Here is a 22015-nt window from a genome sequence, read left to right as displayed (position 1 = left end):
ATGGGATTGTTTGGTTCCAAATTTTTACCTGAATGAAATTTCGAAAGTCGAAAGAAGAGGTAATGCCATCTGACCAAATCTGTTTGCGTTAAACAAAGCACTGCTTGCAAGCTGAATGTCGATATAGTCTATCATCGCCTGCTGAATAAGTTATAGAATCGCCACGAACGCGTTTAACGGAATCAAATACCGATCACCTGAGAGGATTAGGTATGTTGACGCTTTGACAACTTACAACCTACAAACCCATTAACTTTGTTTCTTAAGAGTCATAAGGCTATTTATTTCTCGCTCTCTTTTGTTCATCTTATCTCTATTACATCAACCCATATACCCTTCTTATCCTATATTCATCGTCCTACTGGCGCTAAAGAGGCTCTGACGCCATGCGGATACATCAAATCTTAGAAGAATGTGTCGAGTATGTTGCCTTTGACGGAGCGATAGGTGAGTTCATCTTCTCAGACAAAAGTCATCCTTCTCATCCTGGGTTCGAACCCAACTGTTGGAAATTTAGGGATAACAGAATGGTGGAGGTGGTCCGCTCCGATGATGCTGTGATATATGATGCTTGTGAACACGTTAATTGTTCTCTGGAAGGGTCATGGATGATGATGGGAAAGATATAACAATGCTGATTATTGACGATTTGAACAGGATCCGATCCAACAAGACTTATCGCACATCTAATCAAACTAGATTCAACACTTGACGAAGACTACTTTACCCATTTGTGGACATTACTATGTGATCATCCATCAATTCAGATTATAATCACTAATGAACCAATCTTATTACCTGGGGGAACAACAGAATTAGGTACCGCACCATTACCTGAAGGATGGATACCACCACAAGGTATACAAGCCAATGTTGATATCTCAACATTGTATAAAGAAGGATTGAGAGGTAGACAAATAGCATTTATGCTTGCTGGACAAGAATTTCGTTCAGATAAACAAGCTATTCAAGACAAAAAAGAAGCTCAAAGGAAAAAAGCTAAAAAAGCAAAGGAAGCTACTTTAAAGAGAAATAAGATTAAAGATAAACAAAATACCGATGATGAGGATGGGAATAATAATCAAGTCAAGGTTGACCCGTCAGGAGAAGGGATCTTAAGAGTTTTACATATTGATGACAGTCAAGAAGGTGATTCATCACAACCAGTTCCAAAAAAGGATTTAAGGCGATTATGGGAAAAATGGGGTGCAAGGCTTCGAATAAGATGTACGGAAGATGAAATTTATTACCGTCTGACCGGATCTCACGCGAAAGTGAGTTGTGTTTCGTAGCTCTCAACGTCATCACTATACTGACCAATCCAATTCTGTAGATCAACAAAATCACATCTACCGTTTTCCATGTCCTTCAGCTTGCTGCAATGGCAAGAGAGAAGGGTATCACCGCAATAGATCTCGGTCCGCTTGTGGGTGCCAGTCAGGGTAGTATGCATTATTTCATGAAAGTTTTGGTACAACTTGGTCTTTGGTGAGTGTTTTGTATATCGTTCGACTATTCTACTTGATCATCAACTGATTCTCCTCCCCAGTGCCAAGGTTCCTGCTGTCCTTCACGCATCTATAACCAATCTTTTAATCTTCCATCGGTTTTTGGACCAGAACCCTAATTATCAGTCACTAGTTGGCAAACCTATCAAAGCACTTGGCGGAGAAGCTGAACCTGAATCGATCGAAATAGATCCTGAAGACGAGGGGGACGAACAGGAATCCGGTGATGAGCAGGTTGACCCTTCTCTTGCGGATACCCAACATATGACCGATATGGTGTTCGACTTTTCACCGCTTACTGAAGCCAATTTAATGTCTGGTCACATCGTTAAACAAAGGTTGTTAACAATGCTGGAACATCCTGGGTTACAAAATCACCTGCTACGAACTAAGAATTTACTCCCCACATTGGTACGTTCCTTAAACATTCTCACTAACGCTCGCACCTGCTAATATACGTTCTTGTAGGGGTGGACAGGTCGTACGGTGATGCGACATCGACGTGCCGTGGTGCGACATATTGATAGTCTGGTCATGGACGGATCGATCGAACGGGTCTTTGTTGGCGAAGCCAAAACAAGCTGTATCCGATTGACCAAATATAACCCTGAATCAGCAACCAAGGATACTGGATTGATAGATCTTAAGGAGGAGGAGGTGCCAGAACTTACTCATGATCTCGAACGTAAGTGCTTATTGTAGGATGTCGAGGATCGCTTTTGCTAACTTTTCATTCAGTCATATCCTCTCAACCACCATACGCGCCTCCATTAGACCCTCAGATCCTGAACATCCCCCTTACGGCTACTTTCGAGCGCTGGATTATCGATCTTGTACTGCAATCTGAGCGAAATTCAGAGGAAGACCAAAGGGGCATCACAATAAACGTGAGTCGCTGATTTTATACATGTGGAGGTTCACTTGTCTGACTTAGCTTTTGCAGTTGATCTGGCGGAACACCAATCACATGTATAAAAGATCGATCGACTTTGCAATTCTTCGGTCAGATAATGCCCATGTACCAGAACACTTGTGGCCAAGTAGTATCTCATCATTCATGGAAACTGTTAAGAAGGAAAGAAGGCTTCGTCTTTTCACAACTGCTGAATTCCAACGAATCATGCATCGAGAAGGTCAAGAACTCGAAGGTTACCCGGCAATACCTCAACCAGAAACAGCTGGTGATTTTGGTGATAATTGGTTCAAAGACTTCTTCAATTCTGAAACACAACTTAACGAATTGCTGGACAGTGGCAGTCTCCTATCAGGTGACGCTAAAGCGATGAGAAAGCTGAAAGCAAAGACTACTGCTAAAGCAAAACAAGCAAGGACGAAACAGAATAAAGCGAAATCCAGGGCATCATCACCTGCAATATCTGTTGATGACGACCAAGAGGGTTCCGACGATGATGAAGATGAAGAAGCGGATAGTAAAGCAAAGAAAGATACCAAATATGCGAATGACAGTGTCCAAGTTAGAGGTCGACCGAGAAAATATGTTCATGTAGTGGAAGAAGATGGTAAAGTAAATAGAAGGATAATAGGTACTATATTTTCTAGAGAAGATCTTCCACAAGTTTTAATATACATGAAAGATCAAAATCTACTTGTTACAGCTTCATCTGGCTATTCAGGTATAGGACCACCACCATCACCTACGGAAGAAGATATCAAAGCAGGTCATCCACCTGAATATTATTATCAATTCCCAACTAAAACACCTGCTGTACATTCTACTAGAGCAAGAGCGAAATTGGAAGCTGCCGCTGCCGCTACTGCCAAGAACGGTGCTCAAAATGTCGGAGAAGGAGGAAAAAGTAATAAGAAAAGCAAAGGAAAGAAAAGAGCTAAAGGTAATAACGGTAGTGGATCTGAAGCTGGAAATGGTACACCTTCGGTCGAGAGAAAAGCTAAAAAACAAAAGAAGGATGTCAGTCACAAAGTCACACCAAACCCCTCGATCAACCAAATGGACGAAAATATACCCCAAATAGTAAAGGCACCGCCAACCGGGCCTGCACCTGATGGGTCTCGAGTCACAAATTTTACTGCAGTTACGAATCCGGAAGATCACAATATGCAGAACCATGACACTCCTTATGTCGACGATAACGATATTGATCCTGCTTTACGGCTAGATCCTGCCTTGAAATTACCTTCAACCCCAAATCCTGCTGCCTCTGTCGCGTCACTCACTACGGCGCACAATCTGGGACCGTCTGAACATGTGACTACGTTACCTTCGGTGCCATCGCAAGCCGTCGAAACGACCAGTCGCTCCACCAGAAAACGTGGAAAAGCCAATAAAGAGCAAGCGGAAGTCAAGCAGGAGATGACTGAATTACCCAAAGGAAAACGCCAACCCCGTAAATCAAAGGCTACCGAAGGTAACAATACCACCACTCCAACTTGTACTCGAACTCTTCAATCCGAGAAAAATGCGCAATCGCAATCAGGTTCAAGGTTCTTTCCTATCGATATTCAGGACGAATCGCTCTTCGATCAATCGATGGAAGATAGTATTGGCACTGTTCTAGCTGAACTTTCCAGCTCCGGTGTCAGACCGCTGCCTCAACCTTCAGCCCAAAATACTGCGGCAGCTTCCTCCAGTACAATACCTGTGTCCAGTCCTGTCGCCGATGTAGCAATTGACACCCCTACTACGAAAGGCAAGAAGCGGAAAGCTGCTTTGCCAATCACCGGCGATACACCGTCCAAAGCATCCAAATCGGCGAAGAACCAAACCAGCATTCAATCCTTCTTCACTAACAAGGCTGTGCCTCCCAAAAAGCCGAACGACAGGAGGACGTCATTCATCAATCTGCCAGAAGAGCCAATGGAGGAAATGCCATTTGAATTACCGGAAGATATTGTCGCCATAGCGATATCAACTCAGAAAGATCCCGATCACGGAGCTGAGGAGGATCGACGCAATGCTAACGATCAGCCAGGATCTACCGGTGTGGCTGAAACACCAATCAATGCAGCCGCTCAGCAAACCTCGAAAGCATCTGACATGCTTTCAGACCCTTCCAGCTCCATTCCAACGCCTCCCCCTACTGCTGAAGCTGCAGTTTTCGAGCTTCCATCCTCAACCGTAGCCAGTCCTGCAAAACCCAAATCACCTGCAGATGCCTCCATGCCAGCGCCCGAAACACCATTAAGGCGTGTACAGCCTGCACCTGAGGATCGGCCCGTCAGTAGAGAATCCGTTACTCCACTTCGAGAAATCACGAAGCCGATACGTAATTATAGGTTGCATGGGATGTCACAAGGAAGTAAGTTGGATCAGTATACCTCGATCAGGAAGACCAGCTGATTAATGCTGTTTTAGCTCAAAAGGGAGCTCGTGTCGATCTGGGAACCATTAGAAGAGCTAATGAACTAGTGCAAGTGCTTCACGATAATGGAGGGGTCATGATGGATACAAAGCTTATTCACGAGCATCGAAACTGGGCCTTCAAGTATGCAGGAACAGATCATCCTTATGCACCTGCGTCTGCATATGGTATGGATAGATTAGTAATCAAGAAGACCGTAAACATTCTACTCAGCGACGGGCGTATCAAGGAGACTATCGTTTCAGTACCTACACCTACAGGCCGATGGGTCAAAACGACTGTTCTATATGTCAGCGATTTACCCCACGATCAGCTTCAGACTTATATTCGACAAATGTCAAGCAATTTGACACAATCGGTAACACCCAGCATCAAAAAGAGTCAAATCATACCGACAACGCTACCGGATACTCCCTTCACTGAGCTAAAGAAATCCGCAAGACCCAGTAACAAGCTAGCGGTTGACGCTACGCCGACCAGATACACCGCTAATGGACAGGTCAGACCTTTCTCGGAACGACGAACAGCACTTCTCAAGGAGCTCAAAGTCGTCGGTCAATTGTTAGGTTGGAAATCAAGTCGATGTGTACGTATCCAGGTCTTGCACAAAGCGATTATAAGAGCTGTTTCACAACCAGAATGTGGCTCTGTGGTATCACGTTCACCAAGAATATTCGCATTCCCACTATTGTGTGAGGAAATCACCGCCGAAGAATGGTTCTCTTGTTGCCTGATATTGCAATACAACGAAGAAATCGAACATTGGCTACGTGATCCGGTAAATCGTGCTACAAAAACTAAATATGTACCGAAACAATATCGTCCTTTAGGTGGATTTGGCGGATCATCAACAAAAGCTAAAATGCACACTTTACTTCAGATCCTTGTTGCTCTCAGAATCATATCACCTGTAACCCCAGTAGCTAAAGAAGAAGCAGACTTTTTGGCTGATAGTGATGAACATAAAGGATTCAAGGTAGAAGAAAATACTCTTTCTGCTACTTATTATGTCCTTCATGATATGGTACCAGTATATCACATTGCTTCTTTACCACCACCACTTCTCGGTTTATTACCTGCTCAAAACGAAGAAGATGTCAACGAATTATGGGTCACGATTCAAAAAGCTTCACTCGAGATGAGAGTTGACGCAATTGGTCGAATTGGCGAACAGACAAAACCTGGTTTACCACATTCAGCCAATATATCCGATACATTAGACATAAGTATGGATCAGACTAAACTCTTACAAAGACCTAAGAGATGGAAGAACGAGATGAATCTGCTACCGATTCAAAAAGCAGCTTTAGATGGGGTCTTTGATCGAACTACTGGTCAGAGCAGTATCAATACCCAAGAGGAAATGGAACATTTCGCTTATGAAAATGCTTTACCTTTACCTTTCATCGAGACTGAGATAAGACGAAGAGCGGATGTAGCTAAATACAATGCTGCTAGAATAGCTGAAAGGGTCAGGGAACATGCATTAAAAGCACAAGAAAGACAACAAAAGATTCAAGAGAAAATAAGACAACAATTGATGGAGAGACAAGAATTAGCTAAGAAAACATGGGAAGAAAAAGTGTTAAATTCATCTAGAAGAAAATCAGTTGAGTATAACTTGGATTTATTGACATTTGTTAGTCAACAAACTATTCAAATTGGTACAATGAAAATGCTGGAAGTTACGGACAATGTAATAGATTATTGGGTTATGATGTATGATCAAACTAAAGATTTATCTCCACAAGAAAGAGACAGCGTTTTAGCTGATAGAAGAAGATTACAAGCTGAACGTGTGAGACTGACAATGCCCAAATTTCAATATGGAGCTGGGTCAAAGAGAACATCAACGAGAAAAGCCAAAAACCCCAAGAGTAAGTCTTTTTTCGCACCTGGATCATCTCAGCTTTTGAAGTGTTGAAGAGCTGACTAAATTCGCCATCATCCTTTTCCGTTTAGCTGGACCGCAAAAACGTACCAGATCAAAACGTAAATGGACCCACGAAGATGATGAGTTTATGCTTGATGGTGAAGCTATCATTCGAGCTAGATCTAGAGTAAATGGATACAAAGGTCGTCAAGCTATGAATCAGATATATCCTGAAATGGCAGCTTCAACACTTCGAACTAGATTAGCTAAAATCACTTGTCAACCAGGTAAACAAGCTTATTATGAAAGGTTGGAAGATGCTTGGTTCGATCTTTGGATAAAACTTAGAGGTACTGAAGAATTGGTTGATGATCATCAGGATAGTACGACTGAATTTGATCTGAAAGACCACATTAGGGTTTTGAGGGAAAAGATTGATAAAAAACCTTTGTGAGTTACCGTTTCAGGAGTTCATCTAGCAGACTATCACAAATTGGCTGATAAACGTTTCACCTAGACGATTACTCGCAATGTCCACACCCGCTGAAGAAAAAGTACCTACACCTGATCTTCTTCTTGATAGTTACGAGATCACAGAGGAGTATGGATGGAGATACGTTGCGACAGATCAGCATACTTTTGACCAAATAGCAGATTCCCTGCAAGCTGAAGAGATAAGATTGAACTCAGCTGCGTCTGTATCTCTACTTGCAGAGAAGGAGCTCAATGCTGAAGTCGAGATTGAAAATAAGGAAATGGGAATGTTACAGTCTGCTATGAAGGTAAGTCATCTGTGTTGTGCATACCTCTTCGGGACTGAATAACATACTGAGTATCGGTTACCCCTTGATAGATCATCGTGGGCACATCGGATGAGATATACGATGTCACTCGTGGACAAACTTTACTTGATAATTGGTCCAGTGAATCTTATTCTGCTGCTATTGAGGAGATGCTGGAGAGAAACGTATTGAAAAGAATACCTAACCCATCGAGAGATAACGAAAGGCAATACGGTTTTAGTCAAAGGTACGTATCATCTCCAAACAACACTCGGGTGTGTGCGCTATTGATACTGGCATTGTGATACGTAAATAGATGGGAACAAGTTCATGATGGTTTCTTACCTCCTGATCTAACTCAACATGCTCAAGCCCTTATACCGAAATTGGAGCCCGAAGAAGGTATAGAATGGCCTTTGATTGGGGAGTCTGGAGAGTTGGCTGCATTGATGAATATGGTCTCCAATCATGAGGTGAGCTAGGTCTTCCTTTGCGACTTGAAACTGAGCTGACCGGTATTCAAACTGTATCAGGTTGACTTTGGGTTTGACGTTAATGAATTCCCATCGGTAAAATACGAGAAAGATCACTTCAGTACTCGAAAACTCGGTAAGTCGCGAATCTGACAATCAAACCGTGACTGACAAATTCAATGAGTAGATGACGACGCCTATGAATTCCCAATTCATGTCAGACGTCTTTCGCCAATAAGTCAACCCAAATCTCGAGTATCGATACCCGCTGTAACATCGTTTAAACCTCTTATCAAGTGGCCTACTGAAATTGCATCTAAGTTCGATAATCAACGAACTGTGAAGAAAGTGATTGAAGCAGTGACCGCATCCGCTGTAGAAGGAATAACGAAACCCGAATTGATCGATGCTATTGGATGTGAACAGGAAACATTGAAATCAGCCCTGGCTGCTCTAGCAGAGGAAGAGAAACATAGAGTATTCTGGACAGGATACGACACTGCTCGTTTAGTGTTGACGGACTATTGGGAATCATGGTCAATAAAACTTAGACCTAGACGTGTAGATAATAATGAGCAACAACTAGACGATATAAGGATCAATCCTAGAAGATGGTACAATCTATATGGCGAGTGGAATTGCGAGGATTACAAGAAATCAATTGAAAGTGTAAAAAGTTTAATTATACTTAGACCAGGTATCAACCTAAAAATTCTCAGAGAGAGATTCAATGTTCTTCTAGATAGGTTAGAATTGTTCGAAATTTTAGAACAGTTGGTTGAGGATCAGAAGATCGAAATTAAATGGTCTTCACCTAAAGATAGCAATGATGATGTAGTCTATCCATTCGAGACTATCGATATCAATGAAGAGGAAGATGTTGCTATATTTCCTACTCAGAGAAAGATCTGGACATAGATCAGACATATCGGTCAAATAGGCGCTTGAAATTGATCATGATTCGTAGGAAGTGAAAAATTCAGATTATATTTCGCTATTTATCGTTTTTGGGCCTTTTGACGAAAACAAAACAAATCGTATGATAAACTATGAATATACTATGCATCATGTTCATGTCTACTTTAATACTAGCTCTTCAACCGGTCCGTTGCTGGAGTTACACCTGCGTGATTTCATGCAAAAGGGAGAAAAACGGGTTAAGTATGGGACTATCAGTTACGAGACCAATAGATTATCAGGGAAAACTTGTGTATTTCTGTGTGGGCTACAACCCAAAGGAGGTAGTCACCTTACAATTCCACCTGATTTGCTTATATATCATTGCAGGGCAAGCGTATTCCTCATCTACGGCCATAGAAGGTATAAAACATCGCCTCTCGTCTGCTCGGCGCAATTAAGTTACCTATCGCTCGGTTAGTACCAAGGTGGGGGACCACTTGGGAATCCCGGGTGCTGTAGTTTTTACCTGTTGTAATAATCTTTTTTGGTTGACATGTTCACGAAGCTTGTATAGTCAAGAGCAAACGATAGTTTTTCTATATTGGTAGACATTGAATAGACAAAAAGACCTCATCTCGGACATATGGATTACTAGCATATTATTTGGTCTAGCTACGGTTGTAGGTATAACATTTGTGGGGAAGACCTCGGTTTGCATGCCAAACGCCAGTTAAATTGGACAACAGATGAGAGAAATACCAAATAATCGGAATTTATATTTCTAAGGGCTTGGCTTTAGGTACACATGATTATTACACATCCATCGGTATCATCGACCGAGCGTACACCATATATCGGTACTAAACTAAGTGTTTGGATAGTCCAGAACTCAATGCCATTGCCCTTTTTAAGCATTGATCTTCGATATTTATTTGGGGAAAGAGGGAAAATGACTGTGCGTTTTCGAGCCCCAGCCAGAACAAACATAGCTCAAAGGATATATAAAATACGGTTATTTAGTCCAAGTTTCAGCTGCGACAAGGATAACAAGCTCTGCAGACTACGTGTAGATTAACCTCAAACGATTGTTATATATATTCGCTCTCATATCCACAACACCGACGTTATGGAAAATCGAGCTAATTTTTCTTGTTGTTCTAACTTATAGGTGGTATCCAAAGGTAAAACAACGTGTTATGATCTACATCGTCGTACCGCTTTGTAACTTCTGCAAGGTCCCGGCGGTATTTACTTTTTGTTTTCAATCGAACGTCCGCGTACGAAGCGGGTTACCTTAACCTTAGACGAGGTTGATAAACTGTAAAATTTCACTTGAGCTTCCTAGCTTCCTAGCTTCTTGGAGTGAGAGCGTTACCGGCATCGGACCGAGATGATCCTTGAGGGAGTACCTTTATGCATTTATTTTCCTGTCCTTTCCTTTCCTTTCCTTTCCTTCTTGTTCTCTCCTTTGTTTCCTTTTGGGTTTCAACTGCGATTGGGGTAAAAAGCTAAGCTAAAATGCGACAGTACCCAAGCACTAAACTCGGCTAATGTATTTGGATTTTAAGGGCAAATAGATCAATTCTGGACCTTAGACTACTACATACTTAAAAAATGATACAGTAACATTTTACGAGAAAGGTGCGCGCGTTGTGGAGTAAAACTGACTTTTGTAAGAAAGGTGTGGAGAAGAAGTTTTGATTTTGGAGCGCCTTTCTTGTAATTTAGATGCATAAAAAGAAAATAAGGTATGCAAAATAGGAATTAAAGATGTATGAAAGAAAAACGCCAAATCAGAATATAGAGAAGGACAAAGAAAGAAAATCTTCATCGTATCATCGTAGCACAGAGCGTAAATTCCTTCCGCTCTTTCCATATTCAAACAAAAGATATATAAACTACAAACCGATATAAACTGTTTCCCCCCTCTTCTTAAATTATTTGTTATCTATATATATCTCGTTAATTCATATCTTCTGTTTGTCAAATCATCCACGTCGATGATTAAAACTACAATACAAAAATGTCTTTCATTAGATCAGCTTTAACAAACGTTTCTAGAGTAGCACCTAGAGCAACTTCTGTAGCTAGAGTAGCTTCAGCTTCATCAGCTTTAACAAGAGGATACACAACACCAACTTTCGTAAGAAGGGATAAAAATGGTGATCCACTTGAAGAACATCGAGTTGAAGTTGATCCTAAACTCGCTGCTATCGATGAATCTATTACATTCGAACATCCAAAAGTAAGTGACTTGTATCCTCATCCTTCAATTCACATGTCCTGCTTCAACTTCTCTATTATATGCTTAGTTGATTTTCTGATCAAATTGCTGAATATGTCTTTCTTTTCTGTCTCCAGAAATGGTCAGACAAACACCCAGGTCACGATATGACCAAAGGTGATTTTGGTAGACACACCAAAAGAACATTGGCTTCATTCTCTATGGATGGCAAAGTTTGTCTTGTAACTGGTGCTGCTAGAGGTTTAGGTAATATGATGGCTAGAACATTCGTTGAATCGTGAGTGCAGCTCCCCGCTGTCCTTGTCGTCTGGCGGATAAAATGCTGATAGTCGATATGTCTCTTTATAGAGGAGCAAACGCTATCGTACTTGTTGATCTCAAGAAAGAAGACGCTGAAAAGGCTGCTGAAGATCTTGTCAAATGGTTCGGTAAGTTTGATAACAATCAGGGCGCATGACAAAGGCATTCTTGATTCAACAGCTAATTTTGATTTCCGTTTTATGTTTACAGTCGAAAATGGTGAAGCTGAAGAAGGTGAAATTCAAGCTTTAGGTTTAGGTTGTGATGTATCAGATGAAGCATCAGTAGCAAAAGTTTTCGAAACTGTCAAAGAGAAATTTGGTAGATTAGATGCTTGTATAACTGCAGCTGGTATTGTAGAAAACTTTGTTGCTCATGAATATCCAACTCAAAAAATCAAGAAATTATTGGATATCAACATTATGGGTAAGTATCCTCAAGAATTATCCTGTTGGAATCCATTAATTTCACTGCCAATCACGCTAATATCATATATCTGTTTAAACAGGTACTTGGTTCTGTGCCCTCGAAGCTGCTAAACTCATGCCTGAAGGTGGTTCAATCACCCTTGTTGGATCAATGTCCGGATCCGTGAGTCACAACAAGTGCCAAAACATTCGGGACAATGCTAATATTGTGATCCCATTTACATAGATTGTCAACGTTCCTCAACCACAAACTCCTTACAACTTCTCTAGTAAGTCCACCCTGTTACAAAATGTGAGCATGACAGTATAGCTAATCATGATATTTCTTTTTACAGAGGCCGGTGTAAGACACATGGCTAGATCACTTGCTGTTGAATGGGCTACCAAAGGTATCCGAGTTAACTGTCTTGCTCCAGGTTAGTACTAAATTCATATATTCCCAGAATCGGTTTCTTGGTCAGCTTTGCTTACTCTTCTTATATCTGCATGTCAATAGGTTACACCCTTACCAACCTTACTAAAGTAATTCTCGATGCTAACCCAGTATTAAGAGATGAATGGTTACACAGAATTCCAATGGGTAGATTAGCCGATCCATCAGATTTGAAAGGTGCTGTTATCTACTTGGCATCAGATTCATCTAAATATACTACTGGTGCCGAAATTGTCGTAGATGGTGGTTACACTTGTTTATAGGTTGTGTTTTTTTGCTAATGCAAGGAGGAATACGGACAATCGAAGAAAAAGGGAAATATAGTCGATTTCGGAAAAGAGGTCGACGTATATACCGAAATAATATGTAAGATAGAGTAAAATAAATCAATGCCCAAAAATGAATGAATATAATGCACAAATCGTTGGACTAAGACGGCTTTGGAGTGAACATCGCTTGAAGCGTTGATAGTTTAAATGGCATTTCTGCAACTATTTGTAGTGTTTCCAGTATGCCGTCGGGTTGGCTTACTACAACGATTCTTCAGAGACTCTACTGTACAAGCACGACTGCATCCACAAGGTATTCAGCATAATGACTTTAGTATTCACCATAGATCACACCCTCAGGTTAAACTTTATCTTCTTTGCAGCACATTGAGCAATGAAGAAATCATCTGGGAGATGCATGATATTCTACCAAAAAAGCGGAAAAGATGAACATGTACCTATTTACTTTATATGTACAAGACCCTTTTTTGAACCCATTTTAACGAAACACCGAAATCGAATCTAATTGAAGAGATTTTCATGAACTGTTTATTCATCATCTTCTTCATCGTCATCGTTTCCAGCACTAAGTTTACCAGCTTTGTAAGCTTTGATTTTTTCTTGAATTCTAGCTTGTTTCTCTTCTTTAGATGATTTAGAAAGTTTGTATTTCTTAGATTCAGCTTTCCATTTAGCAACATCTTTTTCAGTTGGTGTGAATGATGGATCTTCTCTGATTTTGGAGTAAGCTTCAGTGTAAATTTCTTCGATATCAGCTGAAGATACATCAGCAGCTAAGTATGAAGCGAATTGTTTTTTGAATCTATAAGATGAAAAAAAGAAGGGTTTCATATTAGCGTGCGTGCGTTAAAATTAAGAAGGAACAATGAATTGTAATTTTTGTTTTAATAGTCTAACTAAACTCACCTTTCATCATCTTCTTCTTCAAGTGATTCCATGTATTCAGCAACGTGACCACCATGAATGTAAGATTGTAAAACTTCAGCATCGATTGATTTAGTTTCAGCATCGTAACCTGGGAATCTTTTTTCATTGTGTGGAATGAAAATACCACCATCTGAAGCACCTTTCATGGCACCGAAAACTCTTGCACCGGTTGAAGTTCTTCTAAGACCAACATCTAAATAAGCTTTGAATGGTCTTGGTTCATCATCACCTAAAGCTTCAGTTAATTCTAATTCACCTGAAGGTTCTTCAACACCTTCATATTTATCAGCTAAACCTAATTTTGTTAAAGCTCTTCTGGCAACTAATAAACCAGTAGCGTAACATGCTGTCCAGTTGGTTAAACCATGTTCAATACCATATTTTGGTAATTCTTTTGATGAAGCATGTACTAAAACGGCATCACCTTGTAATTTGGCGTAAACAATTTGACAGATGACTTGTTTGTTGGTAATTCTAACAACGAGTCGGTACTAATAAAACGAAGTAAAATGAAAAATGTTAGTTGAAATTGTCCTCAAACATACATATATTTGTGATCCTTCTATCCATGTCCACCTTTCATATAGATCCCCTTCTTCCACCAATATCTACCGTTCTTTCCATTCTTCTTCACTTTTAGAAAATCAACTATCTACTCACTTTTGGTGAAGCGTATTTGTTTTTAGCTTGAGAAACAAGAGCTCTTCTAGCTTGGTAATCGGTTTTACCTTCTCTTCTTCTTCTAGGTTTAACTTGGTACCTAGAGAAGTAAGCGTCGTTCTTTTGGGTCTTGACGAAAGGCATTTTGGTCCGTCTTTTTTTTAAGGAGGGTTTAAAAAGATTTGAAGGATGGAGAAGAAGAATTGTAAGATGATTTTTTAATGATATTTTTGACACACTTGCCACGAGCAAAGCAAAGCAAGCAAGCAAGCATACGACCAAAACGCACAGAATGATGCTAACAGTCCCACAGTCCTACAGTGGTGAATGCGTATAGTGAGGTGAGCTCTACGGTATCCAGCGAAAAAGCGAAAAAAATCCTGAGCTTGGACTTTGGTTATTGCGGCGTTTCGTTATTTTCAATTTCGCCGGACAAAGCTTTTGTGGCAGAATCATCCGTCTTTGTTAGATTTTACGTAAATGAACAATCGTTGCCTCCACGTCAGATGTCCACTTGCGAAAGCATGCATGAAAGCAAAGATTAATATTGAGTTACCAAACAGTCCTTCTTTCACCCATGCACTTCTTCGATAAGCCTCAACCGTGATATAGCTTTACTATTCATTCCTCGAACTGTTGTACCGAATATAGAGAGAAACGTTAGATACACTTTCAACATGCTGCTCACCTTGCCTCTTGCCATAGCGGCGGCATTACTTCCTTTTGCTCAAGCCGGAATGTATGGTCAACCGGTACTGAATCTTGATGCGAAATCGTTTAAACAAGCTATGGCCACTGAACATGCCGCTGTAAGTGGATGCATAGATGATCTCTTGGCTATGCTCTGAATTACTTTCATTGAACGCTTAGCTGATTCACGAGTATAACTTCTGTTTTTTTTTTACTTCTACTCGTATAGATGGTAGCATTTGTCGCACCATGGTGTGGACATTGTAAGAATTTAGGACCCGAATTTACATCAGCTGCATCATCCTTATCACCTTTAATACCATTTTATGCAATAGATTGTGATGATTCAAAAAATAAAGGTTTATGTGGTGAATATCAAATTCAAGGTTTCCCAACTATAAAATCATTTTCAAAAGGTTTAAAAGGTGCAATAAAAGATTATCAAGGTGAAAGGAAAAAAGGTGCATTGATTGAATATGCTAAGAACTTAATTCCGGATAAAGTAAAAAAATTGAGATTGGAGAAACAAGGTAAAGAAAATGATCTAATAAGCTCTTTCTTAAAAGATGTAAGCTATTTTCTTCTCCCTGCTCTCATCGGTAAACTACTTGGCTAATATTTGTCTCGAATGCGTAACTAGAAGCCTACTCTACCACATGTCTTACTTGTTCATCCTTCAGCACCTTCAATTCCTTTCTTGTGGAAAGTTTTAGCACATAGATTATCTGGGAAGGTGAGTTCACATCTTTGTATTGATGTGTGAAGTAAAAGACTCATTTAGTATTTCCCCGTCCTCAGATGCACCTTGGTTTCGTGAAGGATACGACATCGCACTCGCTCTTATCTTCTCTCGGTGTTTACGATGCAGCAGATACAACAAGGGATGCAACTAGAATAGTAGCTTGGCCAGCTGAGGCAACTTCGAAAGATGGATTGACAGAGTACGAAGGTGAGTTGACGCGATGTGGTTCATGCGATGATACATTTTACTTACTGTTCTTTTGGCTTATTTGGACAGGCGCAATGAAATTCAACGCTTTATTAGAATGGTTACAATTCCAATTATCTGGTGAAACATCAACATCCAATGACTCAGAACAAGTTCCTAAAAAACAGAGACCTTATGCTTATCCTACTGATGGAGACGCCGACGTACATAACAATGGTGATAACACTGAGGAACCAGCAAAAGAGGAAAGATCAGTTAAAAGTGAAGCATTAAAAAGAAAAGCTAAATTAGATGAAGCTGAACGTAGGGATAAAGAAAGAAGAGAAAAAGCTCAAGCTAAATTAAAAGCTAAATCGACTGAACAATCAAATGAGAATGATAAAGAAGAGCTCGGCGGTGGTGGAAGTTCAACTGTTGATGCACCTGATGCAGTTCCAGAAGAATCAGTTGGACAAGTCAAAGTATCTGGTGAAGCTGCGATAAAAGAAGAAGAAGAAGCTGCTGGACCTGTTCCTGAATTATCTCCTTCTGTTTCGGATGATGATGACGTTGTTGAAAAGACCAGTATACCTCATGAAGAGCTATAATCATAATGTGTGTATCTTCTAGTGCTAGTGCGGTGTATCAACTTCATGCATACCATATGACCTTGTTCTTCCTTCATCAAGCGAGGCCGAATTAGTTCTTTTTCCTAAATAGAGGTGGATACTGTAGAGAAGAAGAAGCGGACGATCAAAACTTGGTTGTTCAAAGCATGATTGAAGACTGAGTTCTGTTACAGTATTCATATCACGATTTTAATCATCTCGACATTACTATTCTCCCTTACCTTTGTTTACCCTCCGCACAGTTTCGACGCAGCTCATAGATTGAGTAAGCACTTAGAATGGTATACCTTGCAAATGTAGTCAAAAATGCAGGCTAAAAACCATCTATCATTAAGTCAACTGCAGAATGAAGGTTTCATCTCATCTTCTTTGACGGCTTTACTTCCTCATCATAAAACCTTTCGTCTACCACCACTACCAGAACACCATCTTTGATATGTACCCGTAGCTATAACTGCAATTCCAGCAATGCATATGGTCCCCTCCTCCGATGATTACCACGACCATCACTGAGACCAGATGCCTATTAACGCAAAACCTGTTCGGTGAAAAAAGGTTCCGAAGTGCGGTTGGATCTGAGCATTGTACAACTTCACTACCTTAGATATCAATCAATTACTCAATTACGATTCTTGTTCTTGCCACAATTCCCTCTTCGAAGACGGCAGGATTGTTTTTACACGATCTAAGTAACAAGAGAGCTGCTTTCTGTATTCGATAGCTTTTATGCAAAGACCGTCGATTGACAATGTGTCCTAATATTGGACTGCATTAGGCAGAATGGCGATCACATGTGTACCTGAATTTTAACCCTATCCCCCCCTATCTAACACCTTATCATCTGCCCGCCGGGATAAGCAATTAATTATATTACTAATGAGAAGCGGAGCAAGCCGAAAACCAAAAGCACAGCACTACTAGTGCAAATTCATGAGAAGCTTTAAATGTTCGTTAGCCTGCTTTTAAAGGGTTGTGAAAGCAAAACAAATCACGTAGACTGCGAGCAAATGAAAATTATAATAGCAAGCATCCATACCGTTTCATAAGATCGAATGACTCTGCTATTTCTTTACAATTTTAAGATGACAAAATAACCCAGATAAAAATGTTGCGTTGACAAACAAGCCCGCCAAGAAACGTTATCGAAAACCACGGTCGATCCCTTCTTTCCTCCACTTTTTACGCAATTCTCATCAAGACTGTGTACTGGAACCAACAATTATTCTGCGTACTACAGCAATCTCAACTTCGTCTTATGACTTGTAATCTATACAACACAGCATCATAGCATCGGTATCATCCTTGTACTTTTAATCGGACTGAATCAGATCTCAATAAGTTAATTGAGCTAGATCATTCAGAGATAAAAGGTCTTTCTCGCCGAAGACTACTAGCAATCATCATTGTCTCCTGATACAGCTGAACTACGACTAGTCTTGCCTATCATGGAAGCTCTCAAGAAGCCAAAGTCTCTAGTGTTGATCGCTTTAGGTAGGATCCTCATGGTCATTCAGTCATAACGTTCTTGGGCTAACTGCTATATGCCATCTCCCTTAGGTGTTTTTGTGGGACTGAGTATGATGACACTTCACTTATCACCCACGGCTAGGGAGTATGCAGTGAGTAACATATTGCCTCGTGAGGAGATTACATGCTATAAGATTTGTGACTGGCTGATTCGTATCCATCAATATATAAAGTCAGACAAAATAACGATACCCAAAATATTCTCTAAGCCAATATCACCTATACCACCAATATCACCATCAATATTTTCACCTTCAATACATTCTACACCAATAATAGATCAAAATGATGATATATATAATGTCATATCGCCAGATCCAAAGTTAAGTGAAACAAAATATTTAGGTGGTGTACCTGGACATCAAGTTTTGCAAAATATTTGGATAAAAGATCAAACTATATATATTTTACATAGAAGAAGGAAAAGTATACCTGGAATGAGTAGAGTCGTTTCAGGAGATACGAAATATGAAATTATAAGAGATCCACAGGATGCTGTTTTGAAAGGAGCGGAAAATGCTTTGGTCATGGATGGATCTACTAGTAAGTCCAATTATTCCATAGCACTACTGAAGTCATCGCGCAAACAAACAACCTTACTTTGAAGAGACTGCCATCATAACATTTACCCTCCACACCTCCTATTTCTCGCCAACTATACCGCGTCTATAGGTAATCTTGACAAGGACTACACTGATACCTGATTTACGTAGTATTTGTCAACGATGGAGCCAAGACAGATATGTGGCATTATCTATCATCATATTACCCATTTATAGCAGAAGTTTTCTTGGGCTCCGTAACGGCTTTAGCGTCTGTACCAGCAACAAGAGAAATGGTAGAGGAAGTTAGACCTGGTATAGAAGTTCCAAAAGTTCCTCAAAGAGTTATAATACCGTGGAAAGCGGCTGAAGGCTGGAGGGACGAAGAAGGAATGAATGAGCTGGTGCTAAAAGGTGTTTTGGGAGATGGTAAGTGAATAGCACTTCCTGTCTATCTTGACGTGTATTCGCTACACCGCTCGTAAAGACTTTTAGCACTGGAATATGTCGGTTATTAGCATACTAACCTTCAGCGCATATTCAGCCAACCTCATTGAACCTCACAGTTGGGCTCAGCTTAGCGAGCATTCACGGGCTCATGATGGATGGATATTCTTCGAACGAGGTGAGTAGTTACAGCTTCTAGACCAGGTAGATATTACGCTTGGACACTCGATGGCTCACAGCTTGACATTTCGATTTTACTAGCTGTGATAGCAGATCGATGGGCATCGCATCGACATAATCCATTATCCGACTCCTTGAACAAAATGGCCGCATCAATATTTTCTAGACCCCACCCTCCATTTTTCTTTACACCTATAAGGACAGCTTTATTATCACATTTAGAAATACCTTTACCACAAAATCGTAGAGATCCGCAAAGGTCTTTAGGTAAATTACCTAAAATCGTTTATGTAGATAGACAAAATACGAATAGGAAATTGAGTAATGAAGGTCATAAAGAACTATCTGTGGTTTTAGGTGAAATTGAATCTTTGGGCTTGGCTACAGTAGGACATAAGAAATTGGGTAAATTGAGAGGCAAGGATAAAATCGAAGCTGTACACGATGCTGATGTGAGTAATATGTCAAATTCTTCCATCAAATCTACGTCGTTCTGGGAAAAGAAGCTTAACCAATTTCTTCTAGATACTTATTGGTATACATGGCGATGATTTGACTAATCAGCTGTGGATGCCCGAAGGTGGTATAGTGATAGAAGTAAGTTGAATTTTGGCTCATGCTTGAATTTACCCCGAATAGAGTTCAATTACTGATTAATCTGCCCACGATAGCTGTTTCCTAAAGATTCTTGGCTACCAGCACATCAGATCGTAGCTGATATACTGAGTCACGAGTATATACCAATAGTAAGCTTACTAATCATCTGTGTGCCAGTTCTCAGATGCGCTCCGTGTATTGACTGCCATCCCACTATGCAGTGGAATGATCGAGCACTATCAAGAGAAGAATGGGATGCATTACCTAGACAACATGGTGAACATTTGTTGAGCAACGGGGAGGACATACCGGTGAGTAGTCTTACCAAATTTTATCTTGTGGACAATACTAATGTCGTTGCGGTGTGTAGATCGATGCAACATTTTTGAGATTGCTGTTGGAAGAAATAGTTCAAAGAATGGTCGCACCATAGATTACACTGCAGAAACTCTCCCGGGTCTCCGTAATACCCTAAAAGCCGGGGATTACCAATAAAACCTTGTTGTATTATATTTACATTTCTTGCTCATTTGGCTTCAAATTTAGGGGAGAAATAAGAACTTTTATGATTTTGTCATAGCCTATTAGGCTGAACCAGTAGACAAGAAAAATTTAGCTGGTTCAAGCTCAGAGTAAGAAGTATATAGCATTCACGTTCTGCATTCATGGCTTCTATTTGCTGCATTACTACATCATGCATTAAAAATGACCGTTACAACGTTAAGAAATCTCGGAAAGTAAGTTTACAACGGGTGACGAATTACATATAGTGTATGAATTATTTTTGACGAGCTACTGAGCGGTTATCATACGTTATCATCTGTAGAATTATGGCTGACTGTCAGTGACTTGCTGCAAGATACCCATAAAAGTTTCGCTAAGCTCCCTTATGGAACCAGCCATTCCTTATACCATAAATCAGCAGGGCTATACCAATCGCCAAAACTCCAAATATAAGTAACGGCGGCAACATGTATGATCCGTAGCATTTTATTTCGCTAAGAAGAGAAAAGCGTTCCGATGTCAACGCGACATTCATATATTTGATATGCAAGAAAAGCACCGGAATAATGACTGACCTGATCAAACATTGTCTGGATAATTTAGGTAAACCAGGTTTCCTATCACCTTCATTTCTAGTTAGAGGACTACCTTCCCATGACCTTTGTTTACCCTTTTGTCTATTAGGTGAACTAGATATTACTGTTTCTTCATCATCATCTTCTGTTGAACCTAATGCTGAAGTTGAAGAAGATGGAAATGAAATTCTGGTAGTTGATAATCTGGAAGAGGATGAATGATTTATATGTGGTTTTGAAGTAGATTTAGAACTGGAATGAGTTGGAAGTAATGGTTGTCTATCTGAAGATGACATTTTTGGCGCCCTTGTTTCGATTCTTTCAGTGTTTGAGTGATAAGGATGAAGTCAATAGATGACAGTCTTCTTATTGGTCTAGATAGAGCTACTTGCTGATCCCAACAAATGTCAATATTGAGGTGAAAATGAGAAGAAATAACGACGAAATCGATCGACTATGATAATATAGTGAGATAGAAAGGTTAATACGGTTAGTAACCGGTGACGTAATGGCAATCACGACTGAATTTAATTTCAACGTTCACGAAGGATACACATTATTCACATTTGTTTTCGTTGCTCCTTCTATTCTCGAAAAAAAAACAGGTATGGTCTTGCACAACAATTAAATTGACCATACCAGCGGCATGTCTTTTATAATATCTTCTTCAACACAGAAAACACAAGTATGATTGAAGATCAGTACGTAGATTTTGAGTGAATCAAGTTCACCTGTGCTTCAAGATATTCGTCATGGGTCAAGTCGTTTGGCAATAAATTGGACTCGTTTACACGTGAAAGCTTTTCCAAATATCGAGTATTACTGATCAACCAGAAAGACATTGAGTCATAGCTTTTTGATCTGAACATATACCGGAATTTTTGTCCAAGAGGCTGGTCATCTTCGGTCATGTGCTCAAAGAAATCGAGAAGGGTAAATTACCGATCAAACGTCAAAGATCAAGTCATAAAGGACTGGAAATCCTTGACATTCATCTACGGCCATAGAAGGTAGAAAACGCCGCCTCTCGTCTGCTCGGCGAAGCTTAAGCTACCTATCGCTCTGTTAGTACCAAGGTGGGGGACTACTTGGGAATCCCGGGTGCTGTAGTTTTTGTCTGTCTGTCACTCTGGCAGCAGAATACATCGTGCACGCGAAGAAGTTAGAAAGGAGAATTAGGATATAATGCGGAAACACAAAAACAGTTCAAGGATTTTTGTAGGAAGGGAAAATGGA

General features: G+C 40.2%; 6 protein-coding genes across 6 annotated transcripts; 4 read left to right on the top strand and 2 right to left on the bottom strand.

Annotated features, from left to right (window-relative positions):
- Positions 1–386: 386 nt before the first annotated feature.
- L201_002870 (uncharacterized protein) lies at positions 387–8895 on the top strand (the record flags this gene model as incomplete). Its single annotated transcript, XM_066218634.1, has 14 exons — positions 387–447; positions 658–1274; positions 1334–1488; positions 1550–1919; positions 1977–2193; positions 2247–2395; positions 2452–4786; positions 4843–6726; positions 6812–7172; positions 7240–7504; positions 7576–7751; positions 7821–7977; positions 8038–8113; positions 8165–8895. The coding sequence occupies 14 exons, from the start codon at positions 387–389 to the stop codon at positions 8893–8895; spliced, it is 7554 nt and encodes a 2517-aa protein (XP_066074731.1).
- Positions 8896–10900: 2005 nt separating this feature from the next.
- On the top strand, positions 10901–12546 carry L201_002869 (uncharacterized protein; the record flags this gene model as incomplete). Its single annotated transcript, XM_066218633.1, has 8 exons — positions 10901–11122; positions 11239–11399; positions 11471–11550; positions 11633–11848; positions 11931–12013; positions 12077–12119; positions 12186–12266; positions 12347–12546. 8 exons carry the CDS (start codon positions 10901–10903, stop codon positions 12544–12546), a joined length of 1086 nt encoding a protein of 361 aa, XP_066074730.1.
- Positions 12547–13101: 555 nt separating this feature from the next.
- Positions 13102–14304, bottom strand: L201_002868 (uncharacterized protein; the record flags this gene model as incomplete). Its single annotated transcript, XM_066218632.1, has 3 exons — positions 13102–13375; positions 13480–13991; positions 14161–14304. The coding sequence occupies 3 exons, from the start codon at positions 14302–14304 to the stop codon at positions 13102–13104; spliced, it is 930 nt and encodes a 309-aa protein (XP_066074729.1).
- Positions 14305–14837: 533 nt separating this feature from the next.
- L201_002867 (protein disulfide-isomerase domain) lies at positions 14838–16386 on the top strand (the record flags this gene model as incomplete). The annotated part of the gene is made up of 5 exons (XM_066218631.1): positions 14838–14969; positions 15080–15418; positions 15491–15583; positions 15649–15799; positions 15869–16386. 5 exons carry the CDS (start codon positions 14838–14840, stop codon positions 16384–16386), a joined length of 1233 nt encoding a protein of 410 aa, XP_066074728.1.
- A 1466-nt stretch (positions 16387–17852) lies between these two features.
- L201_002866 (uncharacterized protein) lies at positions 17853–20133 on the top strand (the record flags this gene model as incomplete). The annotated part of the gene is made up of 10 exons (XM_066218630.1): positions 17853–17898; positions 17965–18026; positions 18108–18477; positions 18648–18905; positions 19021–19101; positions 19185–19555; positions 19629–19700; positions 19775–19849; positions 19922–20011; positions 20071–20133. The coding sequence occupies 10 exons, from the start codon at positions 17853–17855 to the stop codon at positions 20131–20133; spliced, it is 1488 nt and encodes a 495-aa protein (XP_066074727.1).
- A 444-nt stretch (positions 20134–20577) lies between these two features.
- Positions 20578–21075, bottom strand: L201_002865 (uncharacterized protein; the record flags this gene model as incomplete). Its single annotated transcript, XM_066218629.1, has 2 exons — positions 20578–20698; positions 20780–21075. 2 exons carry the CDS (start codon positions 21073–21075, stop codon positions 20578–20580), a joined length of 417 nt encoding a protein of 138 aa, XP_066074726.1.
- Positions 21076–22015: the final 940 nt, after the last annotated feature.

Source organism: Kwoniella dendrophila, chromosome 3, assembly GCF_036810415.1.
Source record: "Kwoniella dendrophila CBS 6074 chromosome 3, complete sequence".
In the NCBI taxonomy this organism is placed as follows: domain Eukaryota; kingdom Fungi; phylum Basidiomycota; class Tremellomycetes; order Tremellales; family Cryptococcaceae; genus Kwoniella; species Kwoniella dendrophila.
This window is presented reverse-complemented; position numbering and strand designations above follow the sequence as displayed.